We start from the raw sequence: 25,510 nt of genomic DNA, 5'->3' as shown, positions 1-25,510 counted from the left end.
ACATGCTTTTTCATAGTTAAGTTTTTAAAATGCAAATTTTGTTAATGTAGCATACTGCACCTGGTGACTCATTAAGAAAATATTAAGGAAAATATCTTGTTAATGTATTTTATCTCCTAATCTTTTGGTAGAAATTATTTGCTTTATCCTGTGTTTTCCTTTAGTCTTTATGTTTGTAGTTTATCCGTTTGACATGCGGATGCTTTTGGAGCTTTTTTTCCAGCTGATTTTGATTCAGCACAGATTACTTCAGGTCAGTTGTAGAGAATGAAGGGCAGCGAGCTCGTCTCTATCCAGCGCGGTCCATTAATAATGACCTTGTGAAGTATATCCCTCAAGGTGCAATCGGAGATCAAGAGGAAATGGCGCAGCTGGACGGTGAACAGGTACTTTGCTGTGGACCTGAAGCACCGGCATCCTTCGCTGGCGAGCAGTGGGGTGAACGGGGGGACGCAGCTGTCCATCCTCAGCAAGAGCAGCTCGCAGATCCGAATGTCCAGCCTGCAGGCCGAGACCCCGGCCACCTGAGTGGCCCCTGTGGGGATGTCTCTACCGGACCTGCCGCCAACGCCAACCCCAACCCGCCCACCATCGTCCCAATGACCAACCTCACCGACCCGTTCTTCAACACGGACCTTGAAGAATCCACCATGGAGACACAGCTGAACTCCAGCGACCCCAAACAGCCTCTTGTGTGAACCTGAATGTGCCAAATAGGGACTCACTGCACTCTGCTGTCTCCTGGATGAAACATTAAGAAGTATCGCCATCTGTCTCTACATGTTGTGATAGTTTTAAAAGTTGTCTGGTGCTGCTGAGCAACGTGACGGGACCAGTCCGTTAATTAGGGACGTCCTCAAACTGTTGATTCCGTCCAAATGTTTCTCAGCATTCCTATTTAGCTCGTAGCTGCAAAATGACACTAATCATAGAGCTGTAAATACATTAGAAGAGTGAGAGATTGCTTTTTATTTTACACTGGGTTTTATTTACTCTGCAAAAAATACTTGTGTGACAGCTTCAGTGGCTTTGCAGGAGCTGTTGTGGTGACTGTCATCATATCTTGTATATTTTGAATCGGATTAATCCTGTCGCAAAGATGACTGAAACGTTAGTGGAGAGTAAAAACAATAATTTGTGTTGCATCAAGCGAAATGTAACTGTGGCTTAAAGAGCTTACTCCAAATTCCTTGCTGACATTCAGGATAAATCTGCCTGCCTTGCACTGATTTCCAACACTGGTGTCTAAAGCAACTTAAAGCTGCAAGACTAAATTCATGTAGTGACCTTTTAAAGGACGAAGAACCAGAGAGTACCTGCTGGTGTTTGTGTCTGGTTTTACCTACAACAAAATTATTTAGACAAACATCTGCAGCCAATATAATATAAAGTGACTACAACTGATTTATTAATATTATTACCTACTGTCAAGCTGTGACTGCTCTATAGCAAACATGTGTGATGAATCCAAGCAGACAAAAGAATGTCAGGAAGAAAAATAAATGAAAGAAATGTTTTCTACCGTTATGTGAAAAGCCAAAACAGACGCAGGGTTTGGATTCTAACTTTAATGTTTGAGACGTGCTGAGGTTTGTCTAATACGACCACAAACACCTCTTTTGAAAACTTCAGCGCTGCTTAGTGGACAGCCACCAGTACAAAAAATGTCAATGAAAACATTGTGAGTTCATTTACTTGCATGAAGTAGAAGTGACTGTTGTTATGCAGTTGTCTTTGTCTTTCTCTCTCTCTTCTTTCTGAGAAGTCAGTGCTTTAACTGGATGCAAGGTTTATTTTAGTGTTGAATGGGATGCTGTGGAGACAGAGCATTGTAATGTTAATTATTCTGTCACATCTACTGTCTCTTTAGCAGAGATAATGTAAAGGTCTTCAATGAAAGGTCTACATCCTCAGAAACCTCAATCACGTTCCAGTTTCTGTTTCTTGAGGTATTTGGTGTCTTGTTGCTTGAGAACCCAAGAGGAAGGATTATATTTTTACAAAAATGTACACCCTGTTTTAACTGTTTACATATCACAAGGATAAAATGATCAGGCTTTTACCAGGTTGTAAAATAATTTAGATCTACCTTCAAGTGTCAGAAAAGTCCAGACAGTACTTAGGAAATGAAGATGAAGCAAAAATGAAGATGCTGTGTATGAAAATCTAAATTCACCTCATACTGTAAATCATCTACTTGTGGGACAGATTTTAGTAGCAGAAGCTCTCAATAGTCATTTTCTTGTTGTCCGACTGGATCAGCCTTTCACACAGTTCAGATTTTTTCTTTTTTTCTTTTCAACCATTCATAGATCCATGAACATTTGCAGATGTTTGTTTTTGCACAGACTTTCAATCAGATTGATGTCTAGACTTTGAACATTAAACATCTTCATTTTATTTTATTTTTTTGCTTTTTCAATCATTGTAGATTGGCTGCTGTGTTTATCATCGTCCTTTAAAACTTTATACCTCCATTACTGTATGGGACAGTTCATCTGCAGCTCTGCAAAACTAAGTTGACTCGCCATGTTTTTTCCTTGAACTCACTTCACATAAGCCACATCTATTCAATCTTTTAATCTGATCACTTTGTAAATGACCCTATCAGTCTATTCCAGATGGTTGGACCACAACAATTGTTTTTCCAAGATTATTGCTGATGACTTTTCATCTGTTAAATGTTCACCAGCAAACTGAAAAGATCCTACCTTCAAAGAGGTGGCCACACTTGTTTATTTGATCAGATCCTTTAATAAGCAGAACCTGGCTTTGACATTCCAACTTTTGTCATAGTCAATCTAAAAGAGTCTACTTGACTTTTCCATCTTTGAGAAATAACTATAAGGTAAATCTGTTGTGTTCTGGATGCCTGATGTTGGATCAAAAATAATTTTTATTACCTGGTTAAAAAAAGTTAATGTTTATTGTTGCCTGATACATAAAACTCTCCAAAATGAAAGAGGGTGTACTTTAATTTTACAGTGATGCCAGAAGAAGATTTTTGTGTTAATGTGGTATAATCCTCTCATTCCAAATATGACTTATTTGATTACACACTGAGTTTGTTTTGGAGAGGTTATTTTTGCAGATGTGTCCGTCTGTCCTCTGCATCTCAATGCTCCACACTGCTTTGTGTCTCCAGAAGTGCCTTCAAGCACAAAACCAGTATTCTGACTTCTGTTTAATAGAGTTTTATTAGCTTTTAAAAACAAAAATGCAAAGTAAAAACAAGAGGTTAATGCACAGTTTTTCCTTGCTTGTGGTAAAAATCTTGTACTTAAAGCATGGAAGCCCTGAGAGTACTTTAATCATTTTCAAGGACGAGTTAAAAATATGACTATTTAATTGTTTTCACTGAAACCGTGTTTTGTCTTACAATTACACAATCGCACTGTTCCCTACATCATATGTATACAATTCAGTGAAGTTTTATGCTTTTCAGGAGCTGTAATGGACTCCAGATATTTTTAAAAATATGTAGATTGTGACATTTTGATTAAATACTGATTATTTATTTATGCCAGATAATGACAGGATTGTATTGTTTTATGTATTCATTATACATAATTTGGTTCATTTTCAGACTGAACGGTATTTTCCTTTGGAGCCTAAAAAAATGACAAAATGGACCAAAATTGATGTATTTAAGCTTCATTGCATCTCTTAACCATTCCTTCTTACACAGAAACTTCGAGCACATATTAGTGTAATTCCCACACACATCTCACCCATGCATTGAGGGAAGGGCTGATCAGAAACTGTGCCGTCCTGCTGTGCTGTGCTGTGCTGTGCGTTCACCCTGAGCTGCAGTAATAGCAGCGCAGATCCAGCTGCAGCCATAAGAGGGCCCTGTTCAATCTGGGGAAAGGGCTGGACAATCACACATCATCTCTGCTCTGGCTCATTTAGGCATCCATCACAGACATTAAAGACAATCTCAACTGCTTTATTTTCTTTGGTTGTTGAATAAAGGAGTTGGAGCCTTATATTGCCAGTACTATGTTGATGTCAGACAAAGGAGTTGCTATTATTATACTGCATCTATTATTTGAACTTGTTCTGAAGTATGAAGTAGTTAGGTGAAGTCTTCTGTAGCCAACAGTTGTGACTTAAACTGCAGTTTAAATGTGCAAAACAGAAACAAGCTGCAAATGTTGTACTTTGTAAATGTAAATGGAGTTTTATGTGAATAGCTGCCATCTAAAGATTTTATGCTGATTGTTCTCATGTTTTTAATATTTTCTTAAATAGGGATATTAAATAAAGCCTCACGTAATTCCCCTGTACTCTGAAAGGCCGATGCATGCATTTTCGTGAGACAAGGTTATAAGAGAGGATATTCTCTTGTGCTGAAACTACTATAATGACTGCATGAGGCAGCAAATAAGCTAAAAGGTGTGTTTTGCGGGGTTAACTGTGAACTGTTTTGTGGATCTTAGTTCTCACTCTGTAAAAATCTTTTCCTTTGAATGTTAACAGACATGAGGGAAAGTACAGTGCCATAAAAGCTGCAAGACTTTTCGTTTTTACTGTGAAGCATGGCCAGGTTTTTTATATTTTTTTTAATAGTGGTTGTTTTAAAATGATATGCTTAACTATATTGCTTGAATCTGCTGAAATAATGACATTGGGCTCAGCATTTTGTTTCTAGGTTGCTGAATGTATAATGTGAGCTTCTTTTAATTGCTCCTTTTCAATTGTTTTTATTGTATCATTTTTTTTGTGAATATCAAGTGTTTTTGTATATTATGAAAAAAAGTGTATAAAAATAAATGTTTAACTTGTTGGCTCACTTGTTGGCACAAATTTTTCATGCTGTCCCAAAATGTTCACACCAGTAAATTTTCTTTACTGGTTTAATTTTTTTATCACTTTGTAACCATAAACTTTGATGTATTTGATTAGGACTTCATGCCAGTGTATAGATTAGTGTCATGCACCAGATCTATGTTTATACTTTAAAATCTACTCTTTTTTTTTTTTTAAGTGACAAAAATCTATTTTTTATCTGTTTTCCCAAACAGATAAGTGACACCTTAAAAATTATTTTTGTATTGCATTCAGAATTGTAAAGATAAACTAAATAAATTACATTTTGGATTCTTTACTAATTAGATGATTTCTCAAGATGAATGGCTTCACTGAATTATATTTAGGTGTATAAAGAGACAGAAGAGAAACTCATCCCACATTTTTAGCATTTTATTTGTAAAAAACACTTTTAAAAACCATGTGTCATTTTCCCTTCACAATTATGCAATCCCTTGTATTGGTCCACCACACAAAAGCTTATGAAATATAGTAAGTTTCTGGCTGTAACATGACAAATTAAGTAAAAGTCCATAAATTAGTTTACCAAGGCTCAATACTTCCTGACATTTGAGCAGTGAATTATTACATATGTACTCAGTTTATGATCATACGGTAAGAGAAGAGTATGCACACTCGACGTGGGCAACTTAACTTCATATTAATCACACTAAATCACCCTTTCTAAAATTACAAAAGAACACAGAGGCAAATTTGTTCAGCATAAAAATATGTCTATGATGTACAAGATACAGTTGCGCAAAATCAATAAATGTAACCCACCTGCGCTGATGATAAACACTGTGAAAAACGGTGTGGAAAAAGGCACGGAATTGGTCAGTAGCAGAGGCCTATATCTCCGTCATACAAACAGTTAAATATACACCTATATAAACACATTATATGTATACATTGCCTGGTGAAAATAAGAGTTGCCACCTGAATATAACTGAACATGTTGAGCAACAAATCCTGTGGTCGTGGGAAAGATGTTACTCTGTTTAAGAATGCATTGGCATCAGGAAGAGAGAAAATTTACTGAGATTGCAAAAACTATTAAACCTGTCTTGAGAAAAATGCTTGGGAAAAACCTGTGAATGACCATAATTTGTGATCACCGAAGTGTTTGGTGAAATAAATGGAAGATAAATGGAAGATGTCTGCTATGTTTAATAATGAAATTAAAAGTGGTTCCACATGCATTATGTGAAGCGATTTCAGCCAATTGTGGCTAAACAGTTGTTGTGTAGCCATAAGAAAACAATTAATTAGTGAGCCTAACTGGAGAAAAAGGCTACAATTTGTAAGGGAGCATATAGATTGGACTCTGGAGCGATGAAAGGAGGTCATGTGATCTGATGAGTCCAGATTTACTTCCTCTCAGAGTGACTGGCACATCAGGGTAAGAAAAGAGCCAGATGAAGGGACACACCCATCATGCCTAGCGTCTACTGTACAAGTTGTGGTGGCAGCTGTAGTTGCTCAGGTTTATGTTCAGCAACATTATGAGGTCAGCTGTCTACCTGAATATACTGAATAATCATTGTATTCCATCAATAGATATTCGAAGATGACAATGCCAAGCTTCAATGGGCTCAAATTGTGAACGAGTCGTTCAGGGAGCATGAGAGTCCAGCGCTTAATCCCACAGAAAATCTAAGCAATGTTCTGGAGGAGGCTTTGCACAGTTGTCATCATCAATTTAAGATCTTGGTGAAAAAGTAATTCAACACTAGATGGAAATAAATCTTGTGACATTGCAGAAGATTATAAAACCAATGCAACTACAAATGTGTGCTAAAGTCAAAGTCATGGTATTCTGTGACCACTTTTTGTTTTGGTGGCAACTTTTTTCTGGCCAGGCATTGTATGTATATATGTGTATATATATGTATATATATATATATATATATATATATATATATATATATATATATATATATATATATATATATATATATATATATATATATATATATATATATATATATATATATATATATATATATATATATATATATAAATGTATATATATATATACACAATGTTGTACATTTGTGCAAATTACCTACAGTGTCACAAAGGAGAAAAAACTACATTGATACATTAGTAGTGTCAAAGCAGCCTATTCAGTCAGTATAAAGACAACAACCTAATTTATGCCTAAAATGTGGTCTTCTTATATGGTTTTACAAAAGAACTGTGTCATTAAATGCCCTACAGAAAAAAAAATAAAATATATATATTGCCTGCAAACACCAACTTGATACCGTAAGGATTCCATAGCCAAACAAATTTAACAAATTCATTATGGTCAGTGTATAAATCATTTGAGTCAACTGCAACAGTCACAAGACACTGTTCATTCACAAAAACAAATCGAAAGGCTTTTACAGTCTAGTGCTCCAGATGTGCGCTAATGCACTGTGCAACATGTTGCAGACATAGCCACAGATGGCGTTATGGATTTTCATCTCCTAAATGTAACACAGGAATGACCAAAGTTTAAAGAAAAAAGGAAACGGAGGATCTTTCAAAATCACAAGTATCAAAGCTTTTTTTTTTATTTTTTTTTTTATATGGATCGTTGGACAAATGTAAAGAAACTGGTGACAAATAAGCAGTAATACCAGGTAACTATTGGGTTGATAGTTTCTCGAAGTAATTACAGGAAGGTCTTCATGAAAAGTACATCTATGGATATTAGAGTATGAAGGACAATGCACATGAGTGGATTAACGGATGGTGTTGAGCTGATAAGGTGTGGTATGGAACCCTGCAAACCTTTTTCAGCCTTTGTCGGTTCTGATAAAATTTGTTGGAGTATGGGTGGATCCTGGTAGCAAAAAATGATAGAGTATCTATGTGCAATGGTCATCAAGGAATTTTATAGTGGCCTCGTGGCTGGAGTATATCTTCTTCATGGTCGTGCCAGGCTGGTAACACACAAATTGTTGACATCCTTGAAAAAGAGGCTTCTAGTTATATCTCTTTTTGCAATCTAATGTCATAGGTCCAAAGAAAAAGATGGCTAAGCTATGAAGCTGATGAAAACAAACATGGAACCCCTTGGATTCCTTGACTTCAAAAGTAAAACATTAAGATTGAGAAAAGCTTATAAATATGTTTGAATCTGAATTCTTCCTGAGAGCCGGCAGAATTGTTGTGAAATTGGGTGTTTATATTACACTACATCTAAGGGATTGTAGGAAACCTTCAGTTATTCAGCTACAGGCTAAAAGTTTAAACGTAAAATATGCTTTACCTACTGAAAAGGAACAGTATCTCATTTGTTAGTCATATAATTTTATGTCAGAGTAGCAACTGATGAAAAGAATTGATCATCTTTGTGTACAGGTATGATTTCCTCTCACTGCACCCAAGAGTTCCTCATAAAGGTATCGGCCAGATTTAAATTATTACACATAATGAAACAGAATACAGGCAAAAGAAATGGCTACTTATGTTCAGGGTTCAGGTTAGTATTGCGGTTGCAGGTTCAGCATTGACTGAGAAAGAAAATTTACACCTTAATCTTTTATCAAGTATTTTGTACTTATAGTACCACAAAGCCATTTTAGTTTGCCAGTGTGGCATTTGTGTCTGTTGGGAAAATGTGAACGTTTGACATAACAAAAACTCTCTTGGTTCACTGTACAAAATCTTTTGTTTTCTGATGTAGTGTATTTTGTTGCTTTTAGTTGAGTTGCTTGCAAGTGTGAAAATATTCTAATTTAACTTTATAATACGACTGGTGAACCAAAGTTTTGGGACTGTGTTGAATGAGAATGTACTTCTTTTCATTTATGTTCCACCTTGATTTACTTCACTTTTGAACAAGGCTCCAGTTCACCTTTTGATTTTTTTATTATTTCTTCTTTACATAGCAGAAAGAATTCAGTGTTTGGAAAGAAAAATGTGGAGGAGTTGCCCCAAAGCAAATGACGTAGTTTTCCAGCAACACTGTAAACTCTGGTGTCTGGGGGGAAATCTGAATATGCTGTAAATGTGTGTGGGATGATGCTGACTTCTTGCACAGCAAGTTCAGAGGTCTCACAGTTCAAGATAAACAGTCCCGCCAACAACCAGGCTCTGAGGTGTAGTCTGTGCACAGCATGAGCTGTGCAATACAAAAAACAACAACTCATCTGCGGGACCCGTCTCATGGTTTTCAGACTGCAGACACGTTATTGAGTGTAAGGGCTTGTGATTCGGAGCTCTGCTGCTCTTTGGGACTGGATTTGTCCAGAACAGATATCTGTGTGACCATGCTGCTTTCGTTGAACAGCGTACGCCGTCGTTTACTGTAGCTCAGGTAACTCTCAGTCTGCCACTTCCAAAATCGCTTCTTCAGTTCAGCCTGCACCTAAAAATCAAATACAGCTTTGATGAAAAGGTTCAGCACTTAAGGTTTCTTGTTTTAGCTTATTTTTGTTATGTGTCCAGTGATTACACAAAAATTTGCTCAGACATTATATTGTTTATATTCTGAAATACATTGACAAAAGCTAGAGAAATCTGTTTTGAAAGATTGTAAGGCAATTTGAAAACTGGGAAGGGAAACATAAAGAACAAAGAGATCATTTAAATATTTATACGTACGAAGCTAAATAAAGGAAGAAAGATACCAGGCAAATCAACAATTTTATCCACCAGGTGGTGGTAATGACCTATTCAATGGCATAATCAAACTTGTCCTGACATCATAAAATATTTTCAACATTTATCTGTAGTTATAGACTATGTGAGATTCAGTTCTCTGAATGGACAGATCAATGCATAACATGTACTCACCTCTCCATTTAGGAAACAGTACAGCAAGGCTACAACAAATCCCTTTAAAAGATGAACATGTGATAAAAGTTGTGAAACTTTATATTGCTTTATTTGTAAAAATGTGTTTCTAGTCGTACCTGGAAGGATCCCATGCCAACCTCGATGATGATCCGAGCTTCTGCTCCTGTATTTTCCGGTAGGAAGGCGAACACCATATAATGCATCCCAAAAAGTGGGATGAGCAGCAGTGTGGATTTGGCCAATCGCCTGGAAAAACAAACAGCAGAGACATAATGATTACATGGGTCTACAGCCATGTATCAGCATGGATGCTCATACAGAAGTATTTATGCTCTCTCACTTAAAGTGACTTGTATTGTTGCCACCAACTCCAGGAGACGTCAGCTTCTGAACCAGAATACGGATCACGTTTAGAAAGATGATGAAGTTCACCTACATAGAAGAAAAACGTTACATTGTTTATTTAATATTTTGGTCCTCAACTCCTCTAGCAGCAATTAACAAACACTTGGTGGAGCTGCATGTCTGGTGAGCTTCACATCTCACTTCTCAGTCCATTGTTGTGATGACGTACTAAAGGCGGAGCGTTGGAAAGAGTAGGAGCTTTGTAAAGAGACAGAGGCCAATTTTTAGGATTCCAAGTTATTTTAGGTTTGATATATACAGCATTTGTACAACTTAAGATAACATAATTACTTGATTGCGATATAAAATGGCATTAAGTGGCTGAAAACTACGTAATAACCCCTCTTTATGGTTGCATCACATCATTTCAAACAGGTTAGGATATGAACTTTGACTGGGCCATTTGACTATATAAAACATAATCATAAAGAGGACTTTATGGTCAACGCAATGACTGTGAGGTGATCAGGTTTTGTCTTGGGAAAGCAAATCTAATTCATCAACTTTCCTTCACTATGCTCAACAGTTACAATGTTTGTTTTTTAAAAACATGGCGCTTTGCAAATTGACCAAAAATCTTTGTTTTGGTCTTATCCGTCATTAAGACAAGCAAGCTTTGTTCACATGGAGCTTTGCACACCTAAGTAGTCCTAGCATTCTTTCTTAAAAAAATAAAAAATAAAAAAAGCTTTCTCATAGTAACTATCCATGTAAAATATGATACATGGATAAGGTCTGTGGAGTCTGAGATGGAGCTCTTGGGATTTGTTCTTTCACTGAGAAATACCCAAAGTGACCCAGGGAGGAATGTGCTACATTCTCGGAAATGCTGGACACTGCCTTAAATGTTTTCCACTTATAAAAAAAAAATGTTCTCATTGTAGAATAATTGGCTTTAAATAGTTTGAAAATGACCTTGCAACTCTTCCCAGATTGACTGGGAGTATTGTTTGCTTTTCTACAGATTGTTGATGCCTTTCCACCCTGGCATTGTGCTAACAAAGAGCTGATCCCACAGGCGATAATCAATGAACCAAATACTTTATTTTAACGCACTTGGCTTCAACTCTTCCTTTTATTTCCTTTATAACAGCAAAGGTGTTGTTTCACACACACAGCAGTTCCATTCAAATATAATCTATAACAACTAAAGAAAATGTGAAATTTGTTGTGTGTTTGTATTGTGATTAATTTAACAATTTGATCGTTTTTAGGATCTACTTATACGTCAAATCCCACCAACAACCAACACTTTTTAAAACAAATAGAAAGACGTGTAAACATATTCAGTTATTTTTGTCTATCATATGATCAAGCCTCAAACAATAAGTTGCTTTCTTGTAACTACGGATTATTGCCAATCAGATAAAAACAAGATAAGAGTCAAACGTCAGCACAGATCCTATACTTTTGATCCGTCAAGAGCTCCCACTTTATCTGCAGTGTACTCACCAGTAGGGAGGCAGTTATTGGACCCTTAATGATCCACCAGATGAAGGCCACATCTGTGTCATCCCAGCACCTGGGAGGCATAAAAGCCAGATTTGCAATAAACTGAGCAATATGAGGCCACACACTTTTAAGTCTCATCATGAAATATGCAACATTTTCTCGAGCCAGAATGTTAGTAATTAAACTGTAAATCTTTCTCTGAAACACCTTCCCATCGTAATTTTACCAATTTTCTAAAGGGACCATATCATATTAGATTTAACATCTTCGCAGAATTGCCTGTTTATTGGCTGAGTCCATCTGGAAAAATAAGTTTTTGGTGACAGATCAATGCAGAATATTGTTTGGCATGCTAACCATACAAATGATAAAGCTACTTAAAATATCAACTATGTTTTAAAATATAGGTGAACCTAATAATCACTCCCTTGGAATACGATTTAAAATATCTATTTTTAACACTGCTACCAGGTGCTACTTTTCAAGAGTGATCTGAAAGGGATGACATAGATATAAATACCTCCAAGCTTTATAATCACTGCAAATCAGAAATAAAGGTAATACTTCTGATTGTCATCTCTCCAAACTAGTTTTCATTTACTTAGAAATTACTCTATGTTCAAGCAGCTTTTATGAGCTCCATCTTCACTTGTATCCAAGCACATTGCTTTTTATTCTGCAATAAAGAATAAAGAATAATAATGCTTCCTTATAAAGCATCTAAACTTCTTTAACTGCTAGCCCGTCAACAAATACATTTTCCATAAATTCTGGACAGGGAGTTTTATTTCTTCTCAAACTGAAACCATAATTAGAAAACTGGCTTGACATGCTAGATTACAACTCTAAGCAGGAAGTCTTGAAAAATGGAATAAATTTGAAATTAAAAAAAAAATATTTGTTCCAGCCCCCACTTAGTTAAATCTGTTTGTGTCCCTTTTAACATGAAGCATATAGGTGAGAGCATTGTTGTTTAAATAAAATATGTGTCTGCTTATTCTTACAAGAAAAAACAAATCTGATTTTCACCAGCAGCCACAGCATTTGCTCACCCCTTATTATTGTAGAAGTTTCTACTGAGAATCCAGGTTGCAATGATTATCGTTGGTATACCTGGGGGAAAAAAACAAAACAAAACACAGAAACCAAATCATTACGCAAAAGAAACTTGTTACCGCTCTAACAAGAAACTTTGAGAAAGTACCAGAAAAACCCACCCCAACCAATTAGTATATACCACCAGAAGTATTTCTTTTGAAAGACGAAGGTGAGTGCTAGCAGCGTCTGTAGATACATTCCCTCCACCAGTAGCCAGAAGTAGTTGGCCAGGATACTAAACTGGAAAAAGGCCACAGCGGACTTGCAGGCTGTCTGCCGGACAAGGCAAAGACAAACATCAGACAAGATTGTCAAGACCACTTAACCTGGCAGGTTACAGTACCAAAGTTTATAACAACGTTGTTCATGGAGTTTTTGTTCTTGTTGAGAATGGAAATGATTTATTTATTTTTCATTTTCTTTACATACCTGAAACTTTGAGTGACAGAAATTATTCAGTTTGAGGCATTAACATTTTTTACTGAAGAGAAACTGAAACATTTGCAAATTTAAAAGTTTTTTTTATTTGCAGATAAATAGACAGACAGATAATCCTAGGGTTACCACCTTTTAATCTGTACAGATGTTTCTGTATATCATCCCCTTGGTTATGGTGTTCCATGTATTCCTTTCCTGTTGGTATCTTACTCCCTGTTGCAGCTGGGGCCTCGCCTCGTGTGGTACATCTGTGCCTTTAATGCTCTGGTGATCAAGGGCTGCTCATGTGCTGCCAGGACATTACCTTCTGTGCTGTACAGTCCTCTCCAGCCATTGGTAGGATTTGGTCATATCAGCCACTTCAGCTAACTGTTGGTGGTACATCCAATGCATGTTCTTTTCCTCCCATCATGATTCCTTCAGATCCTTCTCTTCTATTGTCTGAGATTTTCACTGAGCATTACATCCCTTGGGTCCATCTTTTCAATGTGTTCTTGGAGTTTAGATGACAGCTCTGATATACTGCAGACCTTTGCCTTTTTCTGTGATTTGAGGTTTATATATACCAACGTGGGTAAATTGGCATCTATGGCAGAGATCCAAGGAACCCCAAAGCACATAAAGACCAATCTCACATTTGACAAGACATTCTTTATAATTATCATCATCATAAAGTTTATGATGATGAGAGTTTTGGGAATGATGAGACAAAAGTGGAACAATTTTGGAAATTGTGCATGATGTCACATTTGTTCCAAAATTAGCACATTTCCAAATCAGACCATCATACTGACAGTCTAATTTGACGCTTTGGAACTGCTTCGCTTCCTCAAGACCTGAGAAGCTTGCCATAATTGATGATGTTGACCTAACCGTTATTACAAACTTTTGATGAGAGTTGTTACTGTTCAGATCGTGCAACTAGTTATTACGTTTAAGGGACATTTACTTTATTCCAGAGGGCCAGGTTGGTTTGAATAACTTTGAAAACTGTTTATTTTATTTACGCAAGTCAATTGTATCCAATATTAAAATTTAGTTTTATGTTCTAAAACATTTCAGGGTGAAAAAAGGCCAAAATTGAAGAAATCTGTAAGAGGAAAAACACTTTTTCACAGCAGTGTAGTTGTCATGGTAATGGCATGATTTCTCTGTGGTTTGCTCCAGTTGTGTTATCGACAGCTTGCCTGTTTTCCTGCTTTATATTTAAAACGACCACTGTGCCAGCATCTAAAAGACTGTGTTTACTTGACGGCAACAACTGCTGCAGCCACTGGCCCATGATGCTGAAGGGTCAGAACTAAGCAGCAGTCATAAAAAACTTAATCTCAAGGTGGACATGAAAGATTCCTTAGTGAATGAATATGGCAATAAAGTATATGATAAATTATTTGGTGTAGATCCTGTATATTAAGAAGTGCCCAGAGGTCACTGTCTGAATTGAGATTATAAATAAATCCAGCTTGTTCTTTAAGATGGGTACAGAGAAGTAGAACATCCATGTTAAGCTGGAGGCCATGTGGCTACTGATTTGTTATGGACAAATAAATACCACAGTCCTGGCTGAGAATGCACAGCAGTGGCTGTATTTTCTTAGAAAACTCAGGATAATAAACCTGTTACAACATCTCAGAACATCCTTCTATAACTCCTTCTCTCACAGCATCTCGGTGTGGTATGGCTCTGTAGAAAAATAGAATTCTCTACAGTGATTTATAAATACTGCCAGGAACATCATCGACCAACAGCTACCTACTCTGGACAATTCATCAACTGATGTTGCCTGTAGAGAACATACAATATTCTGACAGACTCCCTCTATCCTGCCCACCACCTGGATGAATTGGTGCCTTTGGGAAAAACAGATCCATCAAAACTCATACTTTAACATTTCTTAACAGCTTTTTCTTTACAACTATTAATAAAGTTAGTTTTGAACTAAACATTCCGTCCTAATGACTAAATTCAATTAGTATTATTGGATAAGGTAATTTTTGTTTTATGAATTTGAACTGAAGACAAGCACTAGAGTGATAATAAGTGCTGATTCACATCGAACCCACATGAATTTGATTTACCATACATATATATGTATGTATGTATTTTTGACAACAAAAATTTTGGTCCAACTTTGTATGTCTACCTTTGTGATTGTCACACAAAAATGCTGTTATTTAGGTGGCTTCCCATACAATCAGTTGGCTTGTAAATAGTATCTAATGGTTGTTATTTAGAGGTAACAATATGCCAGTCTTTGGAATGGTTCTCTAACAGTAAGCTTCAAACTTTTTTTTTTCTTTCTAATTTAGAAGAGTATGATAATGACAGCAGCCATCCTTGGCATTTGTACAGCACCATCTATGTTTATAATCCATTAATTCTCAGTATATAATTTAAAAATACAAATGTTATTGTCGAAAATGTGTTATTCCATTTTAATAGTTTGATTAACTAAATTTAAGAAAGTAAAATTATCATCTTCTATACATTGGCGTATAAAATCCAAAAACACCTGCGTTTAACTTACATCTTATTTGTATTTCCATTCATATTCAGACTTGGAAAGATGTCAATCGTGGTACACGTTTTGTTAGTACTGCAGAGGAAAACTGTAGTACTCTTACCCTTCCTATTTCAGCCTGACTTTATATCAAAATGAGTCACAGAATGTGCTTATGCTGAGGCCTCACAAACAAATAATAGGGACACTCACACCTCTCACAGCAGCTGTATCAGCAGTAAAGCAGGAAGTGAAAACCTCATCATTAATGCTCTGAGACATTCCCTGTATTTTTATCCTTCTATTTCTTTCTTTTCAAGAAAACAATTTGTGTAAACCTGTCCAAGATGCTCAGAGGAGGTTCAGAAGCATTTTCAGATGTTAGATGTACAACAATTTATGCTTTTTCTACTGGTGAGTTGGTGATAAAACGGGGGCACTCACAGTTGACATGAAGCAGTGATCCTGATCTGCATCAGAAAAAAGAACCATGTCTTTGATGAAGACAGCAGTGGCTCTCAGGATGAAGGAGAAGAACAGGTTAATATGGATGTAGTTTCTAGTGCAGTGAAATTTCCTGCAGAGAGAGAACAAATATATTTGAATTACCTTGTGTTTCCCCACTGTATGTGTCTACACAAATAAAGGTAGCTGAAGATTTGAAATTGTTACCTAAAAACAGTGAAGACAAAAATAGCTGATATAAGTGAGATGAGTGAGGTAGCATAGCCAGCGGTGTACACCTGTTTAAAGTTGGAAAAATATGTTGTCTGAAAGAGACAAACAAAAAAAGTTAGGACATTTCATTAAAGTGTTTTCCAACAAGTTGTTCAATCATCAAATCATTTTGAGTTTGCTGAAACCTAGTGAATGAATAACTTAGGTATGTTAGTGAGATTCAACAATGATTTTTGAAATTCTGAGGAAAGCAAATTGAGTGAGAGTCTGTTCAAATAAAAGTTCTGGGTATGCAAAAGAAAAATAACTTTAGTACATAATTTTTTTTATCTTTAATGTGATTTCAATTTTGAAGCACAAATATATTTGGGTTAATAAAGAACATTACTATTAACCCTAATCTGGTTGCATGTTAGTGCAATGTGTCTCTGCTCTAAAACACTTGAAACAAATAATTGAATTGCCTGGGAAATTCAGCCATTTGATTCAGCTCTGCTGGAACAGAAAATCTGTGGGGACTGTGAATAAGAGAAGCCTTTACAACTGAGCCGAAGAACTTGGTAAAACAGGATGGTCAGATAGCAAGTGAATATATGCATGCTGACAGATGAAGTTGAATGAACAGATGATTCAGCAACTATCAGTTGAAGTGTCCACACTAAAGAAAGTGTGGACCCTTCCACACAAGCCTGTTTTTTCCCTACTTGATCTGTTTGTTATTCAGTTAATTATAGGGTTTATATCACTAAGAAAGTTATTTTTGAATTATCTAACATGATCAAAATCTTGCTTTTAAACAGTGCACATCTGAAATCCCTAAGTTGAATATTCATGTGCTTTTAAAACACAACTTAACCTGTATAGATGAATATATTCTCAACTCTTATAATGTATTTTTCTGTGTGTCCAAGTGCAACAAAGTCGACAGCAGGGGATTTATTGCAATAAAAACAATAACATTTTCTATTTTTTCTGTAAGGGTTCATATTGGTGCAGACATCTGTCATCTACTCTGTCTAATTATGAGCATAATAAGAGCAGAAGTCTATAGCTAGTAATTAAATCTGTAATAGTAGGTTCTTATTTTAAAAGTGCTGTCAACCAAAAGTTCTCACTATACCACAGCAACACAACAGTTTTGTCTCAAAGGTGAAAATAAATGTAAAAATAAAAATGGGCAATATTTAAACAAACCCTAGCCCAACAGAAATTATAGAAAATATGACCCAGAGAATAGAAGCCCAGCACAATCAATAAAACAAAAAAGGTTCAGAATGAATATTATAACTCCACCAACATAATAATAAAGTCTCACTTACCTCTGGCTCTGGCTCTTCAACATCTTTAAACACACAGGCCTCATAGTAGTTCAGATGTTCGGACCAGCCCTTTTCTGTGCAGTTCCTTGAAACATAAGCTAAAAAAGATAAAGACAGAAAAGAGTGGAAATGTGCTGGAGGTGTAGCAAAGGAAGGACTTAAAACCAACTCTGATCTCTGATATAAACTAGGACAATTGAAGAGTTTGGAAATGGACTACGGTGAATAGACTTTCTAGAGCAGGGGTGGGCAATCCTGGTCCTCGAGGGCCAGTGTCCTGCAACTCTTAGATATCTCCCTGATCAAACACATTTGAATCCAATAGCTGAATCACCTCCTAAGTGCAGTCAATTTAAAAAAAGTAACCTCTGCAAACCTTCAGAATATGGTGTGTAAACACTCCTTGGCAAACAATGTACAATAGTTGGAAAACCAGTATCATATGTAAAGTCATTTAAACAGGGAAGAAATGGGCCTATGTGTGGTTGTGGATCATGTGATATTCACAAGGGAACAGCCACTCATAGCTAAAATCAGCAAATACTCTAGACACCTTCTAAAAATGCCAATGACTGCCTGTAGTAGCAGTTCACACATCAAATACCCTAAAACACATGGACAGTGATAACCATCATAGCACTACTGCAGAAGTTAATGTCTACAGTACACAGTCTTCCTTATTTTTACACTTGGAGACACAATTAGAACCAGGTGTCCCTAATTGCAAAAAACAATGTACAGCTTTAATAATCCATTCATAAAGTATAGAGGGAATGATTGGTGACCAAAGTGAGTTGGTGGAGGATGCTAAACAATTCTGAGAATTAGTGAAGCGTATATAAAGAAAATCTGAAAGAAGCATGAGAAGCAGATGTGATAATTAACTGTCAAAGTTTATTTCTAAGATGATTTTCTCAAATACAGTCACAAAACAATTTACAACAGTTAAAACTAAATTACAAAATAAATAAGAAGACTCACATTAATGATGCAAGTATATTAATAGGTAAATAGGGAACAAGTGTTTATTGTTTGTAAACAAGAAACCTTTGTGGTGATTAGTCAACAGGGTACAGGTGGGATGATTAACAAGAAGCAGGTGTGACAATTAGTAAACCTGGAACAGACTAGAAAATCCATCCATATCTATGAACTCCAACATGAGTGACATCTGTGTCAATGTTGAAAAAAAGTTGCATTAATTTATATGGTGCCCTTTATTCACTTTTGCATTGTGTTTCACAAAATCAAAGCAGAACTGATGAATATCAAAGCAAAAGACAGACAGTAAGTGAAAGTCTGGTGATGAGAACGAGCAAGGTTTCAGTGAATGAATTATCTGCTCATTGGTTGCTTCTTTATTTTTGTGTAGACTGATACTTCTGAAAAAATGCCTTCCTATATGAGATCAATATATACATATATATGTATGCACAGAAATTCTTGAATTTTAAACTGTATCTGCACCAGCTCAACTGAATTTAAATGAGCTGAATTTTGTTCTCTGTTCTTCTACCATGGTTTAGAGATAGAATGGAGGAGCTCAAATCGTGAGTTCCTGAAGTTTTATGATGCATAAAGAGGTTTTCCGATACCAAAACTGAATTCACCCTTTCAGCAGAAGTGACAAGGTTTACAGTGAAATGCTAGGTTTCATGAAGTGAAAATGCGAACCTGCTTCTTGGTACAGCAGAGTGTGGGGGTTTGAGTCGTGGGTGGATTTACCGATATCCAGCAGCAGAACACCATAGCATGTAGAGCCTGCAGCTACAGCAAATGGTTGGATGCGATTTAAGGTTTGAAGGTTACGGCTCTGGGGACAATGCTAAAACTCATATTGCCTCTTTTAACAAGCAGTGTCAGCTCCAAACTCATGCTCCTGGCTCTTGACTGAACTGTTTGATTTTCCAATTCATTTTTTTTATTTTTTTATTTTTGCAGAGTCTCATTGGAAACTCTGGACCAACCTGTGGAGGAGGAAATCCACAAGGTCCAGGGAATGACTAACACTGAGTTATGAAGTCATTCATAACAACCTTTGTCTCCTGATGCATAAAAGCAAAGCTTTCAGTTAACTTTCACTCATAGTCATTTTTTTTTTCTTGCACTAAGAATTTCACAACAGGAAATATGCAAGTGTATTATCAGCATCCACAATTTATTTAACCACTCTGCTGATACTAGTTTGGTTATCTGCTGATAACCATTATGTGACATGACAGAATTTTCTTTGTTTGTTCCAGTGCAATCAAAAGGTGCAAAATCAAGCACATTGTTGATCTGCATAGGTCTTGAGTCATTCAACATTCTTGTGCATCTTTCATCCTAGCAGCCTGACTTTCCCATAATATTTCAATCAAAGTATCATCAGGCTTTAAGAAAGTTTTTGTTTTCTGCTATATTTTACACTCTTTTCTATGTTTTTATGCACACAATGCACTATTACTAAATCCAACAACTGTTTTTGACAGACATTTATTGTTACATTTGAATATGCTGTAAATCATCCTATTGTTGCTCTGGTTGTAGGTTCATAGTCAAGACCGAACTCCGTACTAGTCTCAAACCATTTCCAACCTCTAACAGGTTTTCTTTCTGTGTTTAGATGCATCTATTTTTTTATCAGCTTTGACCAACTCTCCTTGTTTCTTGCACTTTGTAGACTAAAATGTTACACATGGTTTCATTTGACAAGAACATTTCTCCTTCATTGTTTGCAGTATTTTTGTCAATTAGGATTTGTCTTTCTTTGCTGAATCCTCATTTGCTCTGACATTCATTTGGAGCAAATGAATGCTCTGAATGCATTCATTTTCTAATTTGCTCTGACTTTCATTAATTTTTCCATCGTTTCATCTATTTTTGCTGTTTATTCCTGCCTGCATTAATTTTAAACTTCATCTTGACCAGCTTTCCTTTCTGCTTTTTTGCATTTAATGTTTTGATATTAAAAAACAAAAAGACCAGCTGGTTCTGACAGGGTTCTGGAAGAGACAGGAGGAGTAATCTAAACAGTCTGTGCACACAGACAGGCAGCAGTGCACACTGAAAACTAAACAGTCTTCATAAACCACCCAACAAAAACACAACACCGTCCCAGGGGACCTCCAAAATAACATGGTACTTTTTCTGGGCTGTGTTATGATGGATGATCAGAACTGATCATAATATTAGATTTAAAAGATTTAAACAGGATTCTTTATTTTGTTTAAGAAAAAAAAAAAAAAAAATTCAGCTGCAGAATGTTAAATCATTGTTTCTTTAAGACAAATTAGAAACTGAAAATAATCAAGGAGAGAAAAAAGCAAGAGGATGTAAAGGTCAGCACAGCTGCTGGCAGGAACATTAATTTCTTGCTGACCAGAGCATTTGTGTGGGACTCAAATTATAAACATAAACAATATATATTTATATACATATATTTCAGAGTAGATTAGTCTCTTTAGAGCAGGGACACTCTCAGAATCAGTGACATGTAGTCAGGGAAGGCACACATGTCCTTCCATATTATCCATGGAAGGATAATATAATAACATAATTTATACTGCTATTTTCAGCCTGTGGTTTGTACTGTGAAGTATTTATTTTTCATTTAGCTTTACCAATTTTGAATATTTTTTTTTCTTCAAAATCGCTGAATTTTCGCATTTTTGTATTCTAATGCTCTGAAGCGAAACCGGTGAGGCAGCAGCGAGCTGAGTCTCACCTGGGATTGCGAAACCTCTCGCTAACTGCACTGCCATTCTATGAGAGCATGCTCCGCCTGTTTGTACATCGCTAATAAAATGGTTAAAAAACATTTAATATATGAACTGATTTTCAATCATTTAGCTTATCTAAATCCGCGTCTGCAGAGTAAGAGACAGCGAGGTGATACAGTAAATAAGGGAAGCTGCACCTATATGGCAAGGCGTTTTAACATAAATTCGGTTTTGCCACCCTTATGCAATGCACAACTTTCATGTTGAAAATGCTTTGACAATATCAATTTTAGCTTTTCAAAGCTATTTTTAAGTGCATTCGGTTTGTCGGAAATGAATAAGCAGGAAATTCTTTGCAAATTCAAACTCAAATTTTATTTGTGTAGTGTGATGGCCAAATCCATGGCCACCCTCTTTCGGTAACTCTTTTTATGCACAGTTTATTTTTTTTCATACAAACACAACACTTTAGTTTCAATAAAAACATTTATTAGTTGATTTGGATACATTTGTTCTATTTGTTAGCGTGCACATTTAGTTAACATATGTATTTATTAGTGATGGGCTATCTGAAGCCAGGCTTCGAGGCTTGTACCGAGTAATAAGGGGGCGTGTCCGATGAAGCCCCGCTTCGAGGCTTGTGTCGTCTTGCTGAAAACCACGTGACTGGCAACAAACGAGGCCTCGCATTGCATGGGTCACGTGACTGCTTCATTTTGCGTGTCGGTTTTCAAAATAAAAGCGTGATGAGCCGCTGCTTGATCGCATGAGTGGAGCATTTGTCTTCATAAGTGGCCGAAATAAAAGGAACCTTTTATAGTTCATGTGTATTAATGATTTTGATGATGACACTCATCAAAATGTAATGTTTGTTACCAGTTTTCTCAATGGTTTATTGTGGCATATTTTATGACTTTATATTTATGTGTTTTTATTAAGTAAAACATTTTGACACTGCATCGTTGCTGAAATGTGCTACACAAATAAACTTGATTGAAATGGAGCCAGCAAGAAGAAAAAATCTGACATCAGGGAATACTTTGAGATGATTCACTCACAAGATTCTTAAATAACAATAATTAAACCCTTCACCTCTAAAATTTTCACCTTCTTGAAATTTTCACCATTTCTTTGTTCAGCAAAAATATATCAGTCTTGCACAGCAGAAACAGACTTAAAGCTGTTGGACGAGTAAAATTCTGGCTTATGAGTAAAAATATAAGGGATCAGATCAGAGAGCCAATAGAAAGTTTTTCAGGAGGCAAATCAAAACTCAAAGAAAACTGTCTGCCCCAACAAGCACTGGACTCCGAGTACACCAAAACAAATGTCTACTGTTAAATCAGTCAATGACAGAAGAAAACAGCCATTAGGATTGGCAACAAATAATTTTAATAACTAAAAAAGATTAGTTAAATAGGATTTAATTGACTCTCCTGTTACTAAATGTGAGTTTGACAAAAACTTTGTGACAATATTGCATTTACTAATTGTTTTTAAATATATCTGTCTGAGTAACAAGGCCACAGCTTCACCAGCAGATGTCACTAGTGAGAAATGAATGAAGCATCGAGTAATGAACTTTTGGGCAAAGCAATGGGCCGGAAGCTTCATTGCTTCATGAGGCTTCATTTGCCCATCACTAGTATTTATGTCAACTTAAAGTTAATTTTGTTTACTTAAGATTAACTCTGTTTGTTTTCCCATTGGTACTTACCTGCCTTGGAGTGCCAGACAAAGGATGGGGGCCAGGGCTCAGCAGGCTGAAATACTGATTGGACTGAACCACTAGTTCCTGCTGGCGGAGGGAATTTGTAGTTTCTTTTGTTTAGATAAGTTTGTATTTAAGTAAATATTTGTATTTAAAGTTTATTAATTTTGATTTTCATTTAGGTCTTTAGTTTAGTCAAACTTAGCTGTACTGTTATTTGTTTTGTGTTGTTTGTAATTGTATTTTGTTTAGTTACCCCTATTGTGTCTTAATTGGTCTGATCAGCCAGTATTTAAACCCCTGTGTGTCATTTCTTTGTTAGGTCTGTTATGTTTGTTTGTGCAACTGGTTTGTTTACATTTTTGCCTGAGTTCAGTTTTGTTTTTTTGACCTCTTTTATGAGCTCAGTTTATCTTGGTGTTTGTAATTTTTTGGGTTAAAATAAAAGAAAACCCTATTTTTCTAATATGTCCTGTGAGTCCTCCTATTTTTAACTCAGTCCATCCATTTCAGCAGCAAGGCATTTCAAAGTGCTTTACATCATAACAAACACAGAACACAAACACATTAAGTCCAGTACCATCAATAAATTTGTAATTGACTACGTTTCAAATACAATCCTAAACAGGTGAGTTTTTAGTCGAGATTCAAAGGAAGTCAGTGTTCCAGCTGTATAAGTAGGGGGTCTTATAATTTTGATGATCAGTGCTTTACCAACCATGAACCTCACCGCACGTGAAAATGTAACGTTGCTCAGAATGCAACGTGCAACAGCACAAATAAAAGAAGTAAAAAAACACAGACACACCCACACACATCTCAGAATTTTAGTTGTGGTATTTATGTCACTGACAGTGATTTGAAAAATGTATTTACCTTGGTTGTCGGCAAACAGCTGAGAGACATTCGTACATGAAACCCTGACCACCTGTCCCACACTGGCCCGGTGCCAGCAGTAAATATTATCCCATTGTGTTGGGCAACCTGGGAAGACAATCAGAATGTAACATTTAGCAATGTTACTGCACCAATGTAACACATTTAATAAAATTATACGCACTAATCAAACATTAGATTAATAGACAGCTATAGTTAGTTGACTTTCTTGAATGTGTTTGCTTAACCTAAGAGTTAATGTTTCTCTTCTCAAAATAAACTGGACCTTAAGAGCAGGACATTTTGATCTCAATCCACAGCTATGTACTGTCATTAAAAGGCCAAACAAGGGAAAAGGGAATTTTATGTGCCACAGCCCTTACTTTATCTTTAAAAACTTTTTTTCAAAAAGCCTCAAAATATGTAAATACTCAAATTAAAAAACTTCATTATAAATAAGAAATATTAGTTTGTGGAATGTTGTATTGGAGAAAATTGTATAGTACTGGTTTAAAATAAGACGTTTATGGTCATTAAGAATAGGGTGTGAATTTTAAATGTATAATCAAAAACAAAGGTTTTCGAAATAGTTGTACTGAAATATGTAAAGATATTTAATGATAAAATAGCATGTAATGTACCTGCAACATGAGACCAGATCAAACTTTGCACATGACTGCATTTTTATTGAAGTATTAATAATGTTAAAGAGGAATGTATTTACCAGGACTTCACTTCATTTTTTTAATATATTTTCTACTATATTCTTAAAACATATCCGAAGCATTTTAAGGTCCTGATTTAGCTTCTTTACTTAATTTCTCAAATTGTCCTTGTTGGGGGAAGTGATGAAACAACAACCTATGGATGCAACGCAACCAGAAATGTTCTTTCTTTGGTTAGTTTTAACTCACAATTGTCAACAATTTTACTTACACTTTTACCTACTCACTAACCTTCTGCTGTTTACACTTATATTACTTTTATCTACTTACGTACAGTTACTTACTTATACTTGTTCTTTTAAACATACACTTTTGGTACCTTTACATACCTATACTTAGCAAAACTAAATTGCAGTTGCTTGCTTTTACTTTCAAATGTTTGCTTACACTTCATTATATACTTTCCAACTTGCACTTTTATACTTACTTTAACCTACTTAAACTTTAATTGTTTGTTTAAAAATAATTACCATTACTTTGGAGTATTTAGTTAAACCTATCTGCTACTAGAAATTATTTTTCTTGAATTTCTAGAGTCCTTTTACTTCTCTAGTCTTAAGCACTTACCCTTAAGTTAAATTTAGTTCTACATACTTACTTTGCATACCATCGCTCCTATTTTGCTTTCACTTACTTACACTTACTTGTTAAAATATTAAACTTACTTGCACTTAATATATTTCATTAATTTACCATTTTACTTTACTTGCTTAGAGTAACTGAAGCATCACATGCACAACTTAAACATATAGCACAAAGAGATATTAATACCTTCAACGGTCATAATAACAGCATGTGTCTAATTATATTGTTGATACTAAAGGTTTCTTTATTGGATGACACACTGAAGCCTTTAAACTTACTCTCCCATTAATAAAATGTTGAGGTATAGCATGTTTGACTGAAAAAATGCTGTTTGATGTTTCATTAATACACTTTCTGACCTTCTTTGTAGTCCCGTAAAAAGCTAGCACCTGGTCATTTTAACAACTTTTCTT

General features: G+C 35.7%; 2 protein-coding genes across 4 annotated transcripts in view; one reads left to right on the top strand and one right to left on the bottom strand.

The window, feature by feature from the left end:
* adcyap1r1b (adenylate cyclase activating polypeptide 1b (pituitary) receptor type I) overlaps positions 1 to 4,795 on the top strand; it is a 48,228-nt gene extending 43,433 nt beyond the window's left edge. For 2 of the 3 annotated variants that reach the window (XM_044128894.1, XM_044128893.1), the window contains one exon: positions 327 to 4,795. In XM_044128894.1, the coding sequence (XP_043984829.1) occupies positions 327 to 698 (372 nt within the window). In that variant the 3' untranslated portion in view covers positions 699 to 4,795. The remainder of the gene's footprint in view (positions 1 to 326) is intronic. The other variant, XM_044128895.1, reaches the window with a different exon arrangement.
* A 2,075-nt stretch (positions 4,796 to 6,870) lies between these two features.
* ghrhrb (growth hormone releasing hormone receptor b) overlaps positions 6,871 to 25,510 on the bottom strand; it is a 30,905-nt gene continuing 12,265 nt past the window's right edge. The window contains exons 3-13 of the mRNA XM_044128892.1: positions 23,788 to 23,895; positions 17,500 to 17,597; positions 16,175 to 16,272; positions 15,947 to 16,079; positions 12,684 to 12,837; positions 12,519 to 12,579; positions 11,467 to 11,536; positions 9,950 to 10,041; positions 9,726 to 9,855; positions 9,607 to 9,648; positions 6,871 to 9,178 (exon numbers count right to left, since the gene is read on the bottom strand). Of these exons, the coding sequence (XP_043984827.1) occupies positions 8,984 to 9,178; positions 9,607 to 9,648; positions 9,726 to 9,855; positions 9,950 to 10,041; positions 11,467 to 11,536; positions 12,519 to 12,579; positions 12,684 to 12,837; positions 15,947 to 16,079; positions 16,175 to 16,272; positions 17,500 to 17,597; positions 23,788 to 23,895 (1,181 nt within the window). The 3' untranslated portion in view covers positions 6,871 to 8,983. The remainder of the gene's footprint in view (positions 9,179 to 9,606; positions 9,649 to 9,725; positions 9,856 to 9,949; positions 10,042 to 11,466; positions 11,537 to 12,518; positions 12,580 to 12,683; positions 12,838 to 15,946; positions 16,080 to 16,174; positions 16,273 to 17,499; positions 17,598 to 23,787; positions 23,896 to 25,510) is intronic.

Source organism: Gambusia affinis, linkage group LG10, assembly GCF_019740435.1.
Source record: "Gambusia affinis linkage group LG10, SWU_Gaff_1.0, whole genome shotgun sequence".
Classification (NCBI taxonomy): Eukaryota; Metazoa; Chordata; class Actinopteri; order Cyprinodontiformes; family Poeciliidae; genus Gambusia; species Gambusia affinis.
The sequence above is the reverse complement of the archived record's forward strand: the minus strand, read 5'-3'. Positions and strand labels throughout refer to the sequence as shown.